The 23,027-nt window shown below is 44.3% G+C and overlaps 1 protein-coding gene across 1 annotated transcript in view; it reads right to left on the bottom strand.

Moving 5' to 3' along the window:
* Positions 1-379: 379 nt before the first annotated feature.
* Positions 380-23,027, bottom strand: part of LRIG2 (leucine rich repeats and immunoglobulin like domains 2) — a 57,168-nt gene continuing 34,520 nt past the window's right edge. The window contains exons 13-18 of the mRNA XM_048497054.1: positions 21,005-21,325; positions 19,610-19,891; positions 11,319-11,768; positions 10,404-10,553; positions 5,349-5,627; positions 380-4,121 (exon numbers count right to left, since the gene is read on the bottom strand). Of these exons, the coding sequence (XP_048353011.1) occupies positions 3,892-4,121; positions 5,349-5,627; positions 10,404-10,553; positions 11,319-11,768; positions 19,610-19,891; positions 21,005-21,325 (1,712 nt within the window). The 3' untranslated portion in view covers positions 380-3,891. The remainder of the gene's footprint in view (positions 4,122-5,348; positions 5,628-10,403; positions 10,554-11,318; positions 11,769-19,609; positions 19,892-21,004; positions 21,326-23,027) is intronic.

The following is a 23,027-nucleotide window of genomic DNA, read 5'->3' as shown; positions in this document are numbered from 1 at the left end:
TTGAAGAATCACATGTGGACAGTTCCTCTCTGTACAGGCACAAACAAGTAAGCTATTCTCAGCATTCTAAGTGCAAGGCTGAAATATCAGTGATCAATACTCGAACGTTCTTTTGCTTTTACTTGCAGGCAGCTCATGGCCAAGCCACTGAAAAGCAGGGCTCAGAAGAGAACAAGAGAAAGGACAAGAATCCATCCTATTCACAATCTTTTCAGTTACTCAGCAAGCTGAAGGCAGTCACTTAAAACAAATCCCAAGGAACTGGAGGAAATGGTGATATTGTGCATATTCACTCTGGATACGGCTAATGCTGGCTGCACAGCAGAACCTGAACTATATCTCCCCGTATAGATTAAAAATATTAAAAAAGCCAAACAAGTTGACTGTGTTTAATTTTATTGACGGAAGGCATATTACAGTAGACAAACATATTACACATGCTATACAAAATATACGTTCTGATAATTGAGAAAATATAAAAACATACAAGGAAAGGACAGCTGCAAGCAAGGAACCATTGATTTGCACTGCCCTAGAAATGTCCAACTACAATTACTTTGGCATTGTCAAAAAGAGGAGCATCTGTGACTTTCCTCCCTACAAACTAAGACACAGATCCCTTGGAGAGATGAAGTATATTTCAAAACAAGTGCTCTCGCTCCAGTTCCAAAGAAAATACTTTATTGAGCCTTTAGTTTGGAGAAAGTGCTCACCTATAAGTCAGGGTGGCTTTCAATGCACATCTGAGGCCCCTTCTGCACAAGCAGAATAATGCACTTTCAATCCACTTTCATAATCGTTTGCAAGTGGATTTTGCTATTTCGCACAGTAAAATCCAGCTGCAAAGTACACTGAAAGTGGATTGAAAGTGCATTATTCTGCATGTGCGGAAGGGGCCTGAATGCCACATTTCATAATCCTCAAACCTTTCCTTTGCAACTCATCTCATGAACATTAATGTAACCTCAATCTCACAAGACTTCTAAAGGTTCAGCCATTTTGACAAATCCATTCCTTCCTCTAAACCTTTGTGAATTATTTCACTGGATGACCTCTCAGGTATAGCTGGGAACCAAAACACAGCAACAGGGATTTGTCCTGGCAATTGCTCTATCCATGTTCATATTAATTCATTTTCTAGAATGAGCATTCCTCCACAATTCATGAAATGGGCACCCTACATCCTGATAAGAGTTTACTCTAGAAGTGCACACAGATGCAGGATAAAACTCTATTTGCACAATGAATTTTCCACGGTTATCTCTAACTTGAGGCTTTTTTTCTCCACCAATAGCTCATTTACAAGAGCAGTTTTACGTGAAGTAGTACAGGAATGTTTTAACTGTCCTAGATGCATGCACTGCTGAACATGCAGAATCAGCAACATGAGATTAGTACTGCAGAGTCATCCTCCCTTGCTGTATGATTTCTAACCACAGAATGACATTCTTTTCATTCAGATTACAAAATACTGATTAATACCACACTGTCTTCTCCTCAAAGATGCTAGGCAGGTCAGTTTTAGTAACTGCCTGACTTCCATCCTTAAAATACTTAACTGATTTACAACAGATAGCACAATCACTTCTCCTGCACAACTTGTTCACTTTAAATTGAATGTATGAGGCCGAAGTGCCTGTGCTATCTGGATGACAGGTTGGTTCCTCCCTCCTCTCCAATACTGCATATTCAGTGTTTTCAGTTTTTCTGCTTCAGATTAGATACAGGCTGTCACATACAATACAGCAGCAAGCAGCTTGGAAGGAAGGCAGTGAGCAGCAAGAATACATTCAGTGATTTGAAGCTAACATCTGATGAAGGAAGAGCAACTTCGGTTTCTTGAGGATTATAAACGGATTCGGATTTGGAAGTTTCAGATGCTCCTGAAGGCCTCTGCTTGAAATGGGGACAAGATCTGTAAGACTTCTGGCTCCAATATCTAACAGGACTGAGCAGCATGCAGGTTGGCATCTCCCACTGCTCCCCCTCCCCCAAGGCAACTGAGAACCATAAAAGGAGTTTTCATCTATATAGCTTTGGTACCTGCCTGGCTGCTCAGAGTAACTGGGACAAGTCCACTGGGAAATTGAGTATTCATAGGTAAAATAATACCACTGTTTCCAGCCAGAACATTCTGCTTCATGTAAGAGAAAACATACAGTTATAAGAGACCACCCAGCTCCAACAAGAAACTTGCTGTTACAATCAGCCAAATTCCTCCAAATGGCTGGGGTCACAATTTCCCTGGCAGGTCCTTCTGTGTCCATGTCTTCTTAGTGTAAAATGATGATTCAGATAACGTCTGTTACTGAACTGTGAGAAAAAGCCTTTGAGCTACACAGAACTCAGGATGTGGTTAATTAGCATATGCACACATCTGGTAGTTTTCACATATTTTGATGGAAGATCGCAAGTGGCTAATGTAATTTACCTGTAATGCCATATTTACAGATTCTGGGATGTCTTCAGGCTGTTGTCCAGAACACTGAAGTGTCATATGAGGAACAACTAATAGCCTAGCCTCTCATCTTTAACCTGAGTTTTATCTGCTGCAGTTTCCCCATATAATCGCTTTGGTTAGGATTTTGTGCCATTGCTGACATTTCACTTTGGGACACAACAGTATGTTATAAAGGATGACAAATTCCATTCTAATCCCACTCGGCCACCTGGGATGATCAGGAGATCCTCTATGGTTAATCCCAGATGTTCAGTCAATCAATTCTTAGGACCATTTCAGACATACTTACTCATTCTTTGATTTCTCAGAGCTGCACGTGCACACAGACTCCACTGAGGAGCCCTGCATTTGAGACAACTGCAGCTGTCAACCTGTGATGGCTCGTACACATACATACACTTATACCTTCATTTCAACAAGTGATGAACAAACATGTGTGGACCAGCATTAGCCGCAATACAAATTGCAAGATCTTCACCTGCCTTTTAGGCTTCAGCCTCAAAAGGCAGTGCTGTGACCCTGCAACCATGACATTTAGGAAATGACTTCTCAGGCTCAGATTTCCAACCAGTCAAACCGGTAATATCCCAAGCCATGCATGGCCCCCAGTTGCCTGCACACCTACTCATGTTTGGAACCAAAGGGCTGATCATTCATCATGTGCAACCTCCTCTTTCCATTTCCATTTTGTCCATACTCATGACCAACAAAGTGCAGAAACCCATGATGAATACTGAAGAGGAAAGGTAATCACGGTGTACGAAACAAGATGGTACAAACTGGCCATTACACCTTTAATCCAGGGAAACTGAATAATTTCCAGTCTCTTGCAGAGTGGTTGGCAGATGCCAGAATTGACTGGACAGTGTGGTTGGATTTTTTTGGCCTAACAGAAATTTTACATTTCAGCCTGACAATTGTGTGTGTAGTGTATACAAAATATTTATATTATGCAAATATATTTACAGCTGAAGTCCTTTAGCAGAGAAAGAGTAAATAAAATTTGTGACTGTACACACTGAGGCAAGTTCCTGTTAGTGGTCAGAAGGACCAGAAGGTTTATGCGCATATTTACAGAGGGACTTTGCAAGAGGGCTCTTTAAAATTGGTTTCTTCGGCAGGAAAGAGAACGTGAAGCGTTAATGGGATTGTTTCCCATACACTAAAGGTAACTTGCATTAGCAATTCCTCCACTAAAATTAGTGTTTATTCTTTTCTGTCCTCCATTCAGTTTGCCATGACAGGTGAGCCTTCTGGAAGAAAGGACTTCTGTTATTACACTCTTTGCTTGAGGCACTAGTCACTGGGCTGGTCTGCTCAGACTCTGTTACAAGCATGGAGCATCTTTGGCCATAAGGCAAATCCTGAGGTAGTGAAGACATTGTCAACCGCTTCAAACGTGCTGCTAAGGCTTCCTATTTGGATGCCATTTATGTAGTTTCGTGATATTCCTGTATGTTCCGAGTCCTGTTAAAATCAAAATTATGTTCATGTAGCCTGTGGTGAGGCCTGGGGGAAACAACCTGCTCGTGGTCATTCTCTGCAGTGCCCTCATTTGGCAGAACTTGAGGCCCTTCATGGGTCTTGGGCTGAGGTAAGAAATGAGGTTGTGGCATCCCAAGATCTTTATTGATGCCCCATAAAGGCAGCTGAAAAGGATCTGGAAAGAAATTAAAGGAGGTCTGAATTTATGACAGAAGCAATGACACCAAGTTTCTCCATACTTTCTGATATATTTGGCAGCAACACACATTCTTAAGAAAAACACCCTCCACTGAAGGTACATGTCATGTAGCATTACAACAGGGCCCCAAAACTTTTTTGAGCATGCAAGCACCTTTGGAATTTTGTCATTGTCTGGGGAGGCACAGCCACAAAATGGCTACCAGAAAATGGCTGCCACAGCTTACCTTCAGTTACAAAAAGAAGATCCTTGTGCTGTGGTACCAGCTGCTGCCAAGGCAACATTCTGAAAATCTACACTGTCTATCCTATCTTCAGTGGGCCATCAGATGGCTTCCTGGGCAAAAGTCCACTTTTTAAAACACTTGGCAACACTAAGGCACCCATGGGCTGCACATTGAGTGCCCATGCATTATAAAAAGCTCCCTGCAGAAAAAAATATTCGGCTGTGGTTGATAACAAAATTTCCAAGTACACTGAAATACTTTGAGAAGTACTCAGTGAGAAACAAAGGCTAGCTAGTTGTTGCTTTCTGCTGCTAGAAAGGCATTTCTGGTAATGAAGGCCATTATGTCTTTCTGCAATATTTCAGTAGGTGCAGAGTGAAGAAGGAGGCAAGAAGATTCTGGTTTAGATATGACTCACTGTCTGACTTTAAAGTGGCAAAGTGTGGTGTAGTAATTATAGTGTTGGTCTTGGACCTTGGAAATCAAGGGTCAAATCCCCACCATGGACACTTGCTGGGTGACCTTGGGCCAGTCACACACTCTCAGCCCTGACTCTGACTAGGTTTTGGATAGCAGACCTCCAAGGAATATCATGTTGTGATGAAGCGACAGGCAATGGGAAACCACTTCTGAATCTCTCCGGGCTTGAAAACCCTTTTGGTCACCATAGTCAGCTCTGGCTTCATGGCAAAAACAAAACAGGATGTGGAACTGACAGATTTTTGAGATCAAAGGTAACATTCCTTCAGCTCTTTGGCTTTATGCCTTATGACTGGCAAATGGAGTCTGGATACTAAGACCCTGAAATAAAATGAGCTCTTCTTAATTAGGAAGTTAACAGACTTGCTCAGTAGGCCTTGTGCTGGACAACCCCTCAGAGACTGGACTTCATGTATCTGAGACATAGCACACCCAAAAGAAAACAGAAGTCATTTTAGCATTAAGATTTAAGAGCAGTAGAATAGAATAGCACTTACCAGTGTTACAGGGTTGGGAGCAAGGTTTCCTCTCATGCATTCTGTCATGATTGCTAAGAAATACTGACATGTCTTTGTCAGCTGAGATACTGTCCACAGTAGGGGCTTCATGCTGCGTGCACACTGAGTAAGGTTCTTTGGACATTTGCACCATTAGGTTGGATAGTGTTTGATCAAGGGGGTCTTCATCAGTGACGTATGCATAAGGACAATATTCTCTAGTTCTGGAGTAGATGTTGGCATTGTCATAGCAGTCTGAACAGATCACCAATGGCCCTCCTAGTGGAAGAACAACAAGGGTTTCATGAAGATGCTATGATGGAATTCCTGTTACTACAGAAGCTCTTGCAAGCTGCAGGAGTGAAAATATCAACATTAATAGCAGTAGACTAGAACTATATGCTTGGAAACCTACTCTGCAGGCATAAAAGAGTACAGGAAAAGTTAAGAAACCAGGTAGGTTGGCAGGTGAATGAGCAGAACAGGAGAGGAGGCCAGGCAAATAATGCTCCTTCTTAATATCACAGAAAACTTAACAATTCTGGCAAACACAACTAACTTAATACAAGGCTTGGCTTTTAAGAGTGACAACATACAAAAATAGTTAGAAAGGAAAAGCTTTAGCCTCTGTATCCACCAAAGCTTCTGTTGCTGGATCTCCAGAGGAACTGGTTGGCCACAGTGTGTGACAGGAAGCTTTATTAAATGGACCACTGGTTTTAATCCAGCAGGATTCTTCTGATAGTTCTTATGTTCTTCAAGTGTTCCATGTCCAGGGTTATCTAGACAGGCAGAGTTCTGTGATTTCAGGATGGATGAGATAAGTGGCACTGAGAGGAAGGCTTCTACATTTGTTAAGGAGGAGGAACTTGCTAGTTTCTGAGTCAAGCTGAGCTTGTCCAAAAGAAATGTGCCAACAGGAATGGCAAGGGAATCAAGCTGCTCTTCTATTTTGAGAAAGCTCTTTGATAAACTGTAACTAGCATCATAACAAGTTTCTCATCTCTGAAGAAGATTCTTCTGGATTGAATGCACTACACCATCATAAAGTTGTTTTGAGACACTTGTGAGGCATTTACTTCTGTTTTTGGTTTTTTCCCATGGCTGCTGTAGCTGTTCCTCTCCCCTTCTTTGTCAGAGAATATGCAAAACAGCAACTACTTCTATCAAAAAGGTACAAAATTGCTCTTAAAAGGATTTCTGGGGAGTAATCAACAAGAGCTGGACAGCATCTGGTTTAGCACGACTTAAGGATGACACCCTAAATTCCCCAAGTAAGGATGGATAGAACTTGGTAGAGAACAGACAAAAATCAAATTAGTTATTTAAAGAGAATGAACAGCCATTAAAAAACCTATACACTAAAAGGTCATTTGGATAAAGATGCAATGTGCACATATTTATGTGCTAATACTAAGAGCCTCTGAGCTAATATTGCTAAGGTAACCAGGTCAGTTTTTCAGTGTTTAATATTCTGGATGGTTAGTTTCACTGCCTGCCCAGTGCAGCAAGACTGGGGTGCATCATTCAGCACACCTGCCTTAATAACAGGTCAATACCTTCCTCTTCCTTCTACCTTTCAAAGTGGGGCTTCAATTCCCTCTTTCTGAATGGTGGAAGGGAGAGGAAATGCTTCCCCTTTGTCTAAACCAGGGGTAGGGAACCTGCGGCTCTCCAGATGTTCAGGAACTACAATTCCCATCAGCCTCTGTCAGCATGGCCAATTGGCCATGCTGGTAGGGGCTGATGGTGGCCCTGAAATTGTAGTCTAATCCCATGATCTGCCAGTGCTATACATCAAAGATAATAGTTGGAAGATGCTTTCTTTCTCTGAACAGATGATTTAATACCCTGTCCCTTGAGTACCTGTAAGGAAAAAGGGAGGGGATCTTTCCAGGGAACATACAAATGTTCAAGAAACAGCTCTGATTTAGCACTAGTACAAAGGTAACAGAAGCACCATTAATAAATAACACAGGGGAACTTTCAAAAGGAAAAAGGGATTCTTTTTAAAAGTGGGGGTCTGGTTCAGTACCAGGACCATAAACTTAAATGAGACCAATGTATATTGGTCGCAAAAGACTTTAAGATGCACACTGGTAAAAACAAAACCTCCCCATAGGATTTCTTTTACTGAATCACAAGCAGGAAACAAGTCTGGGAGGTGGCTGGATCATGTTTGCCCCACAGGATTTTATCCTATTGGGTTCCATTTGTTGTCTAACTTAGCTGTTAGGCAGCTGGGATTTGACTTAGCTGTTAGGCACCAGGGATTTGAGGCACCATTACTGAGCTGATGGCATCCAGCTTTATTTGTCCTTTCTGGCAGATCCAGGAGTTTCAGCATGTTCTATTAAGTGTCTGAAATCAGTGACAGCCCGAAAGAGGGTTATAGCTGAAGCTCAGTTCACATAAAACAGAGATTAACCAAATTAATAAGGAAGTCTACATTTTTTTCCCTGCTCTATACTGAGTCAAACTTCCTCTCCTCAAGGCTTAGGTATGCAGTTTGGAAAACATCCTGTATCTTGGGCTGCTTCTGGATGCTGAAGAAAACTTGTTTTCCTACTGTCAAAGGGAACCACAGAGTTGCATGCTGTGGTAACTTCTTAATTGGACTACTATAATGTGCTCTACATGGGGTTACCCTTGAAGACTGTGCAGAAGCTGGAGTTGATGCAGTATGTGGCAGGTAGGCTGTTATCCGGTACATCTGTGGATGCACATCACTCCAGTCCTTAAGGAACTGCACTGGCTGCTGATTCATTCCCAAGACCCATTCAAGGTACTGACACTGACAAACAAAGCCTGTACTTGCCCAGGCACTGAGGTCACTGGGGGAGGCACTTCTAGTGAGACCTCCCCAGCTGCAGTCTGCGGGGCCAGTGCGTCTGGTATAGCTTTCTCCATGACTGCCCCCAAGTCAGGAATAGTCTCCCCTCCCTTCCCTTGAATGCTACCCCTCCCTCCCTCCTCTACTTTACTCCTCTTCCCTTGCATGCCACCCCTCCCTCTCCCTCCCCTCCCTCTGCTAGGGTGGGTGGGCCACACTGGCGTAATGCCCATTGGGCAAGGTGGGCAGCTGCTTGAGGCATCCTGCTTGGTGGGGGCATCAAAATGCTGGGTTCGGTTTTGGGTATTTTTAGTGGTTTCAATTTTTTGGCCTGCAGAGGGCGCAGTTTTTAGGATAGCTGCACCAAAATTTCAGCGTATCATCAAGAGACTGTCCTTATGATACCCCCCCCAGGTTTGGTGAGGTTTGGTTCATGGAGTCCAAAGTTATGGACTCCCAAAGGGGGTGCCCCTATCCCCCATTGTTTCCAATGGGAGCTAATAGGAGATGGGGGCTACAGTTTTGAGGGTCCATAACTTTGGCCCCTCTGAACCAAGCCTGGGGGGGATATCATTGGGGGCAGTCTCCTGATGAACACCCTGAAAAGGATTTTGAGACTTCAATGACTTCATAAATGTGCCCCACCCAGCCTGCAGCCCCCATGACAGCAATGCAAGAAACTCAATGCAAGAACTCTAAAAGATTCTTCAGGCCGTTGGGATGTTGTTCTTGCAGGAGGGCATTCTTTGTTGATATCAGCTTTTACCACAATTTCAGAATTATCATCTGGAGGCTGTGCTGATGGCACCCCAAAGGTTTTGGTGCAGTTTGGTTCAGGGGTCCAAGAGATAGTTCCCTCAAAGGGTAACCCCTCCTTGAGAATGGGATGGAGACGCCTCCTTTGAGGGTTTATAGCCTATTCGCTGCACCAAGCTTTGAGAATACTAAGTTTGATTTCCGAATCCTAATTAACTGTCAAATCAAGCCCCCTGCAGGAGCATCCCAAAGTGCCAAAAATTCTGATTTCTGTATTATAATCATGCTTGGAAGGCTGAAATTCTGAAGGCACAGTCTCAAACTTTCAGGGTCTCATCAGGAAGACTACTTATGATATCCAGATTTTGGTGAAGTTTGGTGCGGGGGGGCCAAGTTATGAACCAGCTCCTGGCTCAACTCCATTAACTAATGAGGATGGTACCACTGAGGAGTCCCCATAACTGAACTCCTGACCTCCTGCTGAGAATATCATAAGGACAGTCTCCTGATGTTTCAGCGGGAATAACTGATATAAAATGTACCTACAGTCACCAATCCTGGTGCAAAAAAAATTGTGGTGCATGGTGGAGTAACCCACCCATGGTGAAGTCCTTCCAGGTTTTGCCGGGGCTGGTTGCCCGGCGGCTGCCGCCGTTGCACCCCTGGTGGGCCATGTCCAGATGCTGAGCCCCCTCCCCCTCCCTCCCCTTCCTTGCATGCCACCCCTCACTCCCCTCCCTCTGCTAGGATGGGTGGGCCATGTCCAGATGCCGGGCCCCCTTCCTCCCTCCCCATTCACCATGTGCCTCCCCTTTGTGTGTTTGACCTTCCTCTTTGCCCAGGCATATGGTTAGCCTCTCTGGAAACACTTCTCTACTGGTCTAGTTGGGTGGAGAAGACAGGGTTGGGGTTATTTTAAGGCTAAATTTATTATAGTTTTAATAGTTATATTTAATTGATTATATTTTTATTCTGTCTTTTATTGTTTTTAATTTATGTAAACTGCCTAGAGACACTAGTATGAGGTGGGGTACTAATAACTAATGAAACAAACAAAAATAACCCCCTTATAATCACTATGGTTTACACAGCAAAAGTGCTTAAGGGGGGGGGAGGGTTCCCACTCAATCTCACCCAATTTGTCTTTTCACTACAGCCCCAGTCACACATGGCTTTAATATGCAGTTCCAAGATAACCTTTTTGGGTGGTCAAAAGAGAACTCTTCCTCCTTTAGATAATCTGATTAGATCCAGCCTAGGATCTTTTCAAAGCTATGACATAACTAATCTGTGTTGAAAGATTCTCAACATATTCTTACTTAAGAAATGCCTTAGTGGAACAGAGGAAGATCCATCTAATTATCTGGAAGATTCCCAGCAAGAACTGAATGAACCACCAGAAGTTGGCCCTTGGACAAACAGGAGAAAGCAGCTTTTGCCGCTCTAGTGAAGAGATCCAGACTTACCCTCTGTGCCTTTGTGTGCATAACCACTGGCGGGAGGCATCAGCTGCTGATTGCTTCCTGCCTCAGAATTGCTGTAGCCTTCCTGTGGCTCTGACAGAGTCCCTTGGGAGGATAAGTAACTAGGAATATCAGCAGGCAAATTTACCTCCTCTGAAAGAGAAATAAACAACCACCAAACAATAGAAGTACACCGTAAACGTCACTATGGTAACAAAGCTATTGAGGTAATAGATGTCCATCAAGATGATGATAATAGGGTATACTGCCATGGGAAATAATCTTGCAGAATAGTAGGAGAGTGGTTACCCAGTTAGGATAGAAAAACAAAACATTTTTAGCAGTACTTTCTAATGCTGACCTACTGCCACCTTTTACAGCATCAAAAATAACTATAATTTCCCACTCAATTCAATACTCCTTTTGTTCAACCATAATAAAATATTCTGCTGAATTGCCAACAGCGGCAATTCCACCTCCAAAACATTACAGAATACAGATAAAAGCTGTCAGATACAAGCAGCTAGACTACGTCTTGCCTACACTTATTCACTGATTTGCAGTAATCTCCAGTTAGCCCCTTTCCTGCATTTGCACCCTTGGGTGCTTACACGGTGAATGGCTGGAGCAGAGGTTACCTATGCATTCACTTGTACAGAGGTTTTCAAATCACAATTTAACATGGAGATAAAAAAAATCAGATAACAAGCTCACCTTACTCAGGTGCTAGACATTTTATCAAATCAAGTAGTATGAAGAACATCCTAACAAGAGACTCCTATACCTGTGCTGCTGTGTGCAGAAGAGGATTCTCTTCCCACCTACCTACCTGTGGTCTAGAATGACTCAGACTTACCAAAACTAACTACACTGATGCTAATTAAACAATGAACAAATCTAAATCTGAAGGTTCCCCACCTGTGTTAGTTATGCTGTAATCTTCACTCTTCCTCCTCATATGGTAGATAACAATAACCCATATCAGAGAGGTGCCCACAACACAGCAAACCACAACGATGATTACAATGCCAACTGTTGTCCAGCCATCATCTTCAATTCCAATGCCATTTTGGGTAGAGTCACAGTTTGGCGGGGATATGACATGCAGGTAGATGTGACCACGCTCTGTGCCAAGTGTATTGGATATGATACAGGTATATTTCCCAGCATCCTCCAAGCCAGCATCTACAATAATGAGCAGTTGGTTGGCAGCAGCAAAGAAATGCCGCTCTGTTACTGTCAGAGGCCCGTCATCTTTGGTCCAGTTCACTCGAGGGGCAGGGCTGCCACCAGCGATGCACTGCAACACGGCTGTTTCTCCTTGGGCCACAGTCCTGTCTTCCAGGGGCCTGACAAATGATGGTGTCTCTGATGGAATGAAGAGACAAGTTTACAGTATTTGATCAAGCAGACACACAATGAAGAAACATAAATTACTACACATATGGCAGACTGATTTTTTAAGACTGACTAAACAGAATATGGATCACAGACAAAAATGAGATGCTGTACATAACTGGACAGGGGTATTCCATTAAACTTAACCAAACCAAGCTGAGATGAAGGAACCAAGGCTAGCAGGAACTGGGTAGAACTACAAAAGAAAGTCACACCCAGAAAAAATCCTTAAGAGAACATTTTTCAGGGGGCTTTTTACCAATTCTATAATTTTATCTTTTTACTGCATTTTTTAACTTGCATTGCCTTCAAGAAAATGCTCCAAAGAAGAAGAAGAAGAAGAAGAGTTTGGGTTTATATCCCCCTTCTCTCCTGTAATAGGACTCAAAAAGGGGCTTACAATTTCCTTTCCCTCCCCCACCCATGACAAACATCCTGTGAGGTGGGTTGGGCTAAGAGAGCTCAAAAAGAAATGAGTAACCCGGAGGTCACGCAGAAGGCATGTACGGAGTGCACAAACTGTCTGGTTCAGAAGATGAAGACATCCACAGCTCAAGTGAAGAGTGAGGGAATCAAACCCGGTTCTTCCAGATTAAGAGTGCGCTTATGTAACCACTACACCACACAAATCCCCCCATTGTTTTCCATGTCATTTTTCCAGCCAATACAACTATAAAAAACAACAACTGTAACTGTGATGGCTGAGATTATTATTTCTATATGTTTGTTTACAACATTTATTCAAGTGACCACGGTTACAGACAATCCACCTGGGATAAAGCATTTTATGCAAAGTGAGTTCTCCCTGGTGGTAGCAGGCCATCTGGTTGGGTTGTTCGCTGCCCTGCGGCGAGTAGGCAGGAAAAGGCTCTTTGGTGACTTCCTGTCAGGTGTCCGTGGTGGTGCCGCTCCAGTATCTTCCTGCCTCGCGGTCAGAGTAAGGCAGCACCCATGCAGGCTCCCTGAAACAGGACTTAGTTTCACAAAGCTATCTTTTTCTTCCTTGTGTTGTTGTTGTTTGAGTCCCGCGGTATTGCGGTGTCTGCAGTTTGAACGTGCGTTTTTCCCTCCCTTCTGTCTTAAGCACTTTGACTGAAAGCTCTCTCGCTTCCCTTGTGTTCGCCTTATTTTCTTGGCCTGAGGCTGAAAGAGCTATGGCGTCGGCGCCCATTTTCTCCACCAAAGGGAGTCCCTTCTACGATGGCGGTAGAATCCACTAGGTCCAGATCATCTTTCGGACCCGACGGTCTCCCACACAACGGCTGGGCTGATGGTGAGAGACTCTTCACGGGGCGAAACAACGATGCCACACACAGCCCGCTGGGCTGATGGTGAGAGAGACTCTTCAGAAACTCTTGCACTTAACGGCCCGTGGGGCTGAAGCGGCCCGGGCACCGCTCCTTCAGCGCTTCAGGCCAGCAGCGCCAGGAAAACGAAGCACTCCGAGGGCCCTTCACAGGGGGCCGAGGAAGCGCCCGGGCGGATCGACCCAGCGGACAGGAGAGCCGGATCATGGCGGCTGACCCGTTCAGAAGGCGTAGCCCAACGCTATCGCCCTGCACCTCCGCCCGCTGCTGATGTCTCTTTACTTCCACGAGCCTTTTCCCCACCCCCACTCTTGTTAGGCGTCTGAGGAACCCGGCACCGGAGTCCGGCGTCATCGCGAGGTGCCATGGCAGCTGGGGCTGACGCTGGGAATTATCTCTGCCTTCAGACTGGAGGCGCCTTCTCCCGCAGCAACTGGTCTCCTTACTGCAGGGAGCTCCATAGACCAGTCGGCTAGTAGACATTTAGAAATGCAAAATTTTTCCCTCAAGACAAACGAGCGCAGATCCCCTTCCAGGTCCCCACAGGAGAATCAGGATTAGCTTGATTATGATGCAGAGTACTTGAGTGAAGGGGAGGTAGACCTGGACTCCAGGCAAACCTTTCACGAGGGGAGAGTCTTCACTACCAGTTCAGGCAGACCAGAGCCACAAATTGAGTAAAAGGTTGGAACAATTGGCTATCCCACTCTTTTAGCCAAAACAGTAATGTGAAGCTTTGGAACTGTGAGGGGTCTCTCCTGAGGGGCGATCTGAAATGCTCCTGCCGTCCAAGCCCACTAAGAGGGCTGCCCCTAAAGGGATCTCCCCATCTTTCCTTAGAGGATCCAGGCTACTCATTTTTTCCCGGCTCCCAGAGTCTTTTGCCCACAGTTCAGAAAAGAAGGGGTCCCACCCGCTTCAAACAGAAGGGGTTTCCTCCAGTCTACAAGTAACTTTTACCTAGCTCCGGACTAATTTTTTGAGAATGATTAGAACCCCTCTAGTTCCGCGGTCCCATCTCCCCTCACTGCATTCAGGGGTCTGTGGTTTTCCGGGGCCGAGGAGAGGGGTGATGTTAAAGGCCCCATTGATGCGTATTAAGGTGGAACATGGTCTCCGCGGGAGTTCATGATGGTCGCGACCATGGCGGCCAAAAAAATCCTGGATTTCGGCAGCCACCGTCCCCACAGCTCCCGATGCTTTGGCTCCAAGCCTTCAGGCATCATTCCACCCGGAGTGCCGAAGGCATTAGAGAGGGGTGGGAGAACCAGTGTGTGGCTCCCACCTCCTTCCCAGCTGATGCCACCCTAAGATGCACTCCCTGGTCTCCTCTAGACCCATGTCTTCGGCATCCAGTCTCACATAGATTGCTCTGGCTTAAGCCCTGGCAGGCTGACACCTATCTAAGACTAGCGGTGGCTAGTTTTTTGATTTTGAGGAGGGAACTTTCTATTTGGGTCCAGAGAGTTAAATAAGACCCTGTGGTGGAGACCAAGGACCATAAATAAGCTATGCCCGCGGTCCGTCAGAGACAGGCCAGGTTTTCTGCAAAACCTGCCCTCAAATTATTCGTGGCCTTCCACCAATCACGGGAGATATAAGCAGACTAGCTGGCAGCCTCAGTCGTCCTTCTGTAAGACCACCGCGATTTTTCGCAGCTCCAACTAGAGCAGCAACCCATTTCCGGACCGGCGCCTCTGACAATAACAACAAAGTGACTTCGCCAGGAGGTTCCAGTCATTTCGGCTCTCCTTTCCTTCAGCCCGATTGGCAAAGGAAGGCAGAAGCCAACAGACTAAGGAAACGAGCATTCAAAACAGCTACCTGCATCAGAGCCATAGGAGCCGGTACGCAAATATCAACAAGGGATGGGGAGTGTGCTCCCGCACTTTTCACTGTCCCAAAAGAATGGGGACATCAGGGTGCAATCCTCAGCTAAGACATGTCAATAGATGTCATAAGCAAATTCGGAGTTTTCGCATAAAACCATCAGATCACGGTTCTTGCGGCCATCCGGAGAGGGGACATGATCACCTCCTTGGTTCTGACAGAGGCATACCTCCACGTAATACCCATACACCTGGCTCATCCATCGGCTTCCTCGGATTCTAGCGATAGCGAACCTCCATTTTGATACATAGCTCTGCCCGATTCGATTGGCGACATCTCCCGAGTTTTCCACGAGAAGTCTTGATGGCACCCATTTTTTTCCTGCTCCGCATGATCCAAGGGATGCATATCTATTAGTGTATCTCGAAGCGTCCTTCTCGTAAGATCTTGATGGGAAATACAGGCTGTCAGAGAGACATGGAAGGGTCCAACTGGTCTTATCGGTTGTCATCCATTGGTAAAGAGTTCCTTGTGACCTTCCCAACAGATGGAACACTTAGCGGCATTGATAGACCGTCCATTTGTACTCCGCGTACCTCAGGGGTAAAAGTCCAGAAGAAATCCAAAGAGAGACCAGTCTTAAGCGCTAGCGGGCAAAATCTTCCAACTTACTACAACTTGCCAGTTTGCTGGGCCCTTTGCTGTCCACAATGGACCTCATACAGTGGAGTTCGAGACCGCCATGCCCCTAATATTCTAAACCTTCTATGGCCTTATGCAAAAGCAAAATCATTCTGAAGACAGATCGATCATTGAGCCTCCCCACAGCAGATAGTCTCGGTCACAAATGGTGGACCATCCACCACAACCTCCCTACAAGGTAAGTTTTTTAAGCCCTTCGCATGACAGATCCCATATCCTTGTGGATGCCAGTCTGTCGACTGGGGTGCCAGGCTGAAACCCACCACCTGGCTCAAATATCCTGATCCAAAGCATGAGCTCGGCTTCCGATCAACATTCCTAATAGTAAGGTCAGAGCAATATGATGATGGGCCCTGTAATCATTCAAAAGCAACCTATTCTGCAGAAACGCGTGAGTACTTCCGCGCCCGACTTACGCTTTATCGTACGAAGTGCCATGTCAATCATCCAGGGAGGATCCAGGGTCATCTGCCTACACAGAGAAGCGTTGAGCGCATCTCATGGGGCCGGAATCAACATCTCACAAACTGAGAGCTGAACCCATTGAGCTTCGCAAAACTGCGGCCGATTTCAGCTTGGTTACGCTCTTCATCCAAAGTGAAAGGCTGGAACGGCGGAACTTTTCCGAACTGTCCAGGAGGCGACCCAGGATGGCGGCGACCGATACCTCTTTGCATCACTCCTCCAATGCTCAGATCCATTATTCTTCACCAGATGCCTGCATTCACGAGGCGACAGCGACGATGTAGCTCTCAGCTCCTACAGCGCAGGGGTTCCTCTATGTTTTTCGATCCAAGTTTTTCACAGACTACTCCACCGGCGGTGCAGTCGAAGACGGAATCATACTGGGGAGCTTCAATTTAGCCCAGGAAGGTCCTGACAGTACTCCAGTACTAAAACAGCTATCTGTCACACCACCGTTGGTTCTACCACAACTGCCAGAACTGCTCTCCCAGGGCCCCCTACTACATCGAAGCCCAGAGCTGGCTCAAAGACTAGCCGCCTGCAAGCTTGGCGGAAGACTGCTAAAAGCCGGGGTTATCTAAAAAAGGAGTCATAAAGGCTATTTTAGCTGCTAGAAGAAAGTCCAATCAGAATTTGCGACTCCTCCTGGAAGGCTTGTAATAGCGGTGGTGCCATTAGAAAAAGAAAGGGGTCCCTGAGTTAAGCTTCCCTGCGGTACATAGTAAATTCCTGCAGAATGGGTTTGAGTCAGGGTTGAAAGTTCCCTACACCCTAAAGGCGTCAGGTAGCTGCCATTTACCCAGCGGTTCTACCTGGGGCCAGAAGGGGATTAACCTATCACCAGGCACCCAGACACCTTAAAATTCTCAAGGGGTTTCTCAGTCCCAACCAGCCGAGTACAGCATGGCTTCCTGACCCTGCGTCTCCATGGGGTGCTAGAGCAGCACCTACCAAACCCTCCTTTGAACCTGTTTGGCAGCATACATTTAAAATGGCTTAGGATGAAGCTTTTGTTCCTGGTAGCCCATAACGCATCAGCTGGAAGGGTATTAGAGATTAGAGCCATGTCAGCTAATCCAAATTTATGCTTTTTTCCCTGCTTTTAGACCTAAAGAGTGAAATCTAAATTCCATTTGCAGGCAGGAGGAGGTGGTTCTGACAAAAAATTTTTTGTCGAATCCCACACACACCAGAAGGCGTTGGCATCACCTGGATAGTGGAGTTCTCTCAAGACCTTTCAGATGCGTACTAAAACAAACTCCGCCAAATCGGGAGGCTCTGCTTTGCTAACATCAACCCGCTTGAGTTAGAAGCCGAACTTAAAGGCGGCTTCTTCTATCCAGCTCTACTATTAAGGCCACCATCGCTTGGGGCCCATAAAGACTGGCCAGAGGATTCCCCATGCCGACCAGAGTTACAACCCCACTCCACCAGGAATACCGCACGCCAATCGCGACTCTCCTTATGCATTCCCCTTGAACAGATTTGTAGAGGGCAGCACGCGGAGCTCCACCCTCTTCGATGGATTAAACATTTATGGACTGGCATCCATTGATGCCGTTGCAGGCTTCCTTTGGGAGGCCCATTCTGGAAGCTGATTATCGAGGAGTAACCGAACCCTCCCTTTTTTCTCAGGGGCACTGCTTGGGAAGTTCCCAACCAGATGGCCTGCTACCACCAGGGAGAAGCGACCCATTGGATACTCACCGTGAAGGGGTCTTTCTCCTTGGTGAGTGCTTGAGCCATCTGGGCCCCACCAGCGTTTTTTGCTGACCCGATAATGTGGTGTTCTCTAAATATCCAGCTTTACAGTTTTTTATCGTTTACAGTTCAGCCTGTTCTTTGTTGGGCTCTTTGGTCCCCTTTTAAATAGGATTATTCATTTCCTTCATGGTATGTTGGGCCATGGTGTTGTATATTGTACTTTTGTTACGTTTGCCGTGTACTGTTACTCTCGGCTAGTCAGATACTGGGGCGGCACCACCACGGACACCTGACAGGAAGTCACCAAAGAGCCTTTTCCTGCCTACTCGCTTACGCAGGGTAGCGAACAGCTTAACCAAAGATGGCCTCGTGACCACCAAGGAGAGAACCTTCCACGGCGGTGAGTATCCAATGGGTCGTTTTTAGCAGTCTTGCATACTCAGGCTTATAGTCAATAAAGAGTTGAAACATTATCAATAGCTCAAGGTTAGATAACAGCAGCTTTACTCAGCCATTTGGGGCCTGAAGCAGATATTTTTGGACCATGGGAGCCTTTGGGCAAGATTCAAATTATGGATGTTATTTAAAACCATAAGATATTCCAAGAACACTATAGGAGATTTCTGAAGAAGTGTATACTGCACAAAACAAATCTGCACTGGATAGCTCATAAAGCTTCCGTCATTATCTAACTTTGAGTTTCTGTTGATAACAAGCTTCCAGTCTTTATTGAATATAAGCCTCTCTTATGCAAGATTTGTAAAAGCTTGCTTTGTATAAGATGCTGCTCTGATGACTTGATCCCAGGTGGACTGTCTGTAATTGTGGTCACCTGTATAAATGCTATAAACAAATATACTGAAATAATCATCTTAGCCAACATGGTTACAGCTGTTGTTTATTATGATTTTTCTGGTCAAAGAAGTTACATAAAACTCCATAAGCCTCACTGCATGATGGGAGATGTAAACATGAGCTTTGTTCTTTCGGCAGTGAAAAACAATAGTGACACAAAATATAACCAGACATCTTTCAGACTGTTCCAGATAAAGTGGGAAATGCTATAAAAGGAAGGAAGGAAATGCTATAAAAGTGTTTGATGTAAGAATGTCACAAATGTAAGGGGAAATAGACTAACTTTTTCCTAAACAAAAACTCCAAATTTTTTTACAATGGCACAATTAATATTCATGTCTAGAAGCATATAAAAATAGTTCATTGTTAACTAAATTCAACAAATTATCCAGGCTGTTCAATTATCCCCCCATTATTTATTTATTTACGCTAATTACAGATCACCGTTCTTGCTGAGACTCAAAATAGCTCACAAGATAAAAGCAATGTAATCAACCAACATAAAATATCCAATCAAGAATGCAGTAAAATGAGGACTGCAAAAGTGAGAAAAACAGTACAAAGAGGAAATAGGTATCAGATGTATCATAAATTGAATTTGAGAATTTCAGGCTTCCCCACATTGTGTGGACAAGGAAACACCTAGACAATGAGTTCTTGTAGTTATATGAACATTGGATCTCTTTAAACCTAGACAATGAAACCACCAAAGAACCACTAAAACCACTCAAGACCCTAGACACTGAAACCAAACTAAAGAACCAACAGGGTTGATTTCACGTTCTTAGCTGCCCTCACATTCTACATAAGTGAATGAAACCTGAAACAAGGCACATGAACTTGAGGCCTACTTCTGATTTCACTGCATGTAGAAGACAGAAAGTAACATCCAAGCAGGCAATACCAACAGCAAAAGTGCAATACAAATCACTTTATGAAACCTCTTACCTAATACAGTCAAGGTTGCGTTTGCTGATAGACCCCCTGCCACGTTTTGGGCCATGCAGCTGTAGATTCCCATGTCTTCAATTTTCACATTTGCAATGAAGAAGACGTCATCTTCTGGCATCACATGCATGCGCCTTTCACGAGCAGCAGGGAAGTCTGTGCCCCCATCTTTCTGCCAGGAAATCTGAGGGGTGGGGTGGCCTTCTGCAGCACACTCCAATTTAGCCATGGCTCGAGTCCGTATAGTTAGATCCATAGGAGTTTTCACAAAGGAAGGCAGTTCTGAATGAAGAGAAATATCAGAATGACCAAGTTGTGCAACAATTCCTGCTGTCGGGAATAGGTATACATACATTTACTCTTTTAAGGCTACTTCCATGAGGTGCATTTCTGAAAAAAGATCAGGTCTCTATAGAAAGGTTCCATCATTCCACCACTTTTTAAAAAATTACTTCAAACTTTTTTTAAAAAAAGCACAATCACATTGCAGCAAGCTTGTAGTTCCTCATCATTGTGTGCTCATTTTTTACAGTCTGAGGTTATTGGCAGAAATATGGCAGTTCTTCACAGGTGAAAGATAAATCAGCTTATCACCTTGGACCATCCCACCCTCAAGAGCCCTCTGTCTGCCCAGCTAATATGCTTTAATCATGATTAGAAGGGAGAGTATGATAATGAAGTTATCTTCTTTTAGGCAAAACTTAGGTCAAAACCTGACATAGTCTAGACCAGGGGTAGGGAACCTGCGGCTCTCCAGATGTTCAGGAACTACAATTCCCATCAGCCCCTACCAGCATGGCCAATTGGCCATGCTGACGAAAACTGATAGAGGTGAAATTAATTTATCGGAAAGCTCTGTCATTTACCTCACTAGGAAGCTGTAGTTAGGTTAACACATGCCAGCCTTCTTTATGAGAACCTTATAAGATACTTTCAAATATAGAAAGGAATAATTTGGATGCAGTTTTAGCAAATGCACAAAATAATCTTAATTGATACAGCACAGTAAAATGGCTGAAGACATTTCTTTAATACAATCCAATTCCATAAAGTTCTTTGAGAGGGAATTTTGGAAATGTGAGCAAATGAATTGCAAATGGAATGAAAAATACTCTTTGGGGAAATGCTGCTGTTTGACCTGCAACTGATCAGAAGGTATGTCTGAGAACTCTCAACTAAGAATATTCACAAAGGGTTTCTGCATCAGCTATCAAAGCTCTAGTTTAAACCACTCTCTAGAACACTACATTCAAAAGAGAGAAATGTCTTACAGCTTTCTCCACTTGGAAAATGAACATGCACTGCAAGGGTTTGTACAAACTAATTCCCAAATCTTTAATTTTTTTTCCTGAAGGGAGAGAAAACAAAACAAAAAACAAAAACATCACTGCATACCATTGACAGTCAACTTGGCCTTGTTGGAATAATTGGATCCAAAGTGGTTGGAGATGATACACTGGTATTGTCCTTCATCAGTGAAGTTCACATTGAAAACATGCAGGTCAGTAGTGTACTCCAGAACTTCACCATCTTGTTGCTGGTACCTGGCGAAATTCTGTATGACCGCATCATACAGAATTTCACTGTCCTTCCTCCAGGTGGTGGATATCGGAGAATCACTGCTGCTCACTGCCTTGCAAGTGAGGGTCACATTGGTGCCTCTAAGTGCAACAGTACTCTCAGGATGAATTCTGATCTGCGGTTTGGGAAAGTCATCTGTGGGGGGGAAAAGATCAAGATTATACTGGCTCTCTCCCTTAGTATTTGATATAACTAAAGTAACAAATGCTGTCTGAAACCATTTGTAATGCTGTTCAGTTGTGTTCAACTTGTTCTCACTGCTAGTTCCTCAAATTGCTACCTCTGCTTTCGCACTAGATCTGGCTTATGTGTGCATGAAGCTTTGAAGTAGGATTGTATCAATGTCAGAGCATAATAATGAGCAAAAGGGGTGGTACACAATTACAAGGCAGTAAAGGACAAAATTGTACAAGGCTACAGCTTAATGCTGATAAAATAAAGCCTCCAACTGGGGTGCAATAGCAGACTTTTTACTTATGTTTCATTACAATCTTAAACAGAAATGTACACAAGTTTACAAGTATGTAACAAACCAGCCATCTATACAAGAACAAGCTAGCCAGAAATCTAGAATCAATGCCGACCTCGGAATGAAACTTCAATGCTCATTCAACTGAATGGTACTAAGAAACAACTTGTTACAATGAAATCGGATAATAAAATGGGACTGCATTCTGCTAGCTTGACTCCTGCTCCTCGCAAAGTCCTTTATTTTGTCAGAATTGTGGTACAATTTTGTCCTTTAGAGCATAAACAACAGCAAGAAATATGTTCAAAGAGGATGCTGGGACTTTTGCAGAGGTCCTTTTATCTGATCTTTGTGGAATGTGCTAAAGAACAAATTCATTGAGGCACAATTGTGCAAAGCTTTCTACAGCTTGAAGATTTAGCCCCAGTTTACAAAAAGGGTAGATAATCATACACAGCTTCTTCCTTGACAGTGGCTGGCAACTTACTGCATGAACAGTATTCTCCAATAATCATGCTATTCTGCCTTGGGCAATATGACTTCTCTTGCCCAGTGACAATTTAGGTTCCCTCCCTCCTTCAGCAAGCATTATGTACTGAGTGTATGCACTTTTTTTACAGAATTACAAGAAGAATTATTCCAAGATAAAAGCCCTCTTGATGCTGGAGTTGTTCAATTCTGCCCACTTAAAGACACCTCATGTCCTCAAAAATTATTATGCCTTCATCTCATTCTATAAAATTACCAAGAAATATCAAACTAAACCTCAGCAGTAATTGCCCAATTTAACTCGGTGGCTACAAATAACAAAGACAGCACTAATAAGCCAAAGATAAAGGCTACAGCACTCAACAATTAAGTTCCAAAGGAGGCATTTACAGTAGGTTAGAGATAGGTAAAAAATTTTAACCGAGTGCCAAAGATGTGCAAATTCCACCTGCAAAGACTGGGCAGGGAAGAGAACTGAAGACACTGAGGATGTACCAAACAGGACTAGCAAAGGTTTTTCCTCACCCAAGATGTGTTTACACTTCTGATGGAGTTGTACAAGGAAGGTGAATTCCAACATATGTGGCCAAACCAGAGGATGCTGGACAATTCTGTTTTTCAGACAGTGCTGATTCTCCACTCAAGGAACAGAGGGAAGCTCTTTGCCATGTGAGTCTTCACTTACTCCCTACATGTCTGGACAATAAAACTTTCTTCTCTCCTTCTGCCACCAGAACAAGAACTTCTGACTCCTTCCCACATATTACAGAATCAGGGGGGTAATGCCCATTGGGCAATGTGGGCATCTGCCCAGGGCACCACCTTGTGGGGGGCATCAAAATGAAGGGTTCATTTTTGGGTATTTTTAGTGGTTTTCAA

Source organism: Sphaerodactylus townsendi, linkage group LG05 (assembly GCF_021028975.2).
Source record: "Sphaerodactylus townsendi isolate TG3544 linkage group LG05, MPM_Stown_v2.3, whole genome shotgun sequence".
NCBI classification, from domain to species: Eukaryota; Metazoa; Chordata; class Lepidosauria; order Squamata; family Sphaerodactylidae; genus Sphaerodactylus; species Sphaerodactylus townsendi.
Note: the sequence above shows the minus strand (reverse complement) of the source record. Positions and strands in the feature narration are given on the sequence as shown.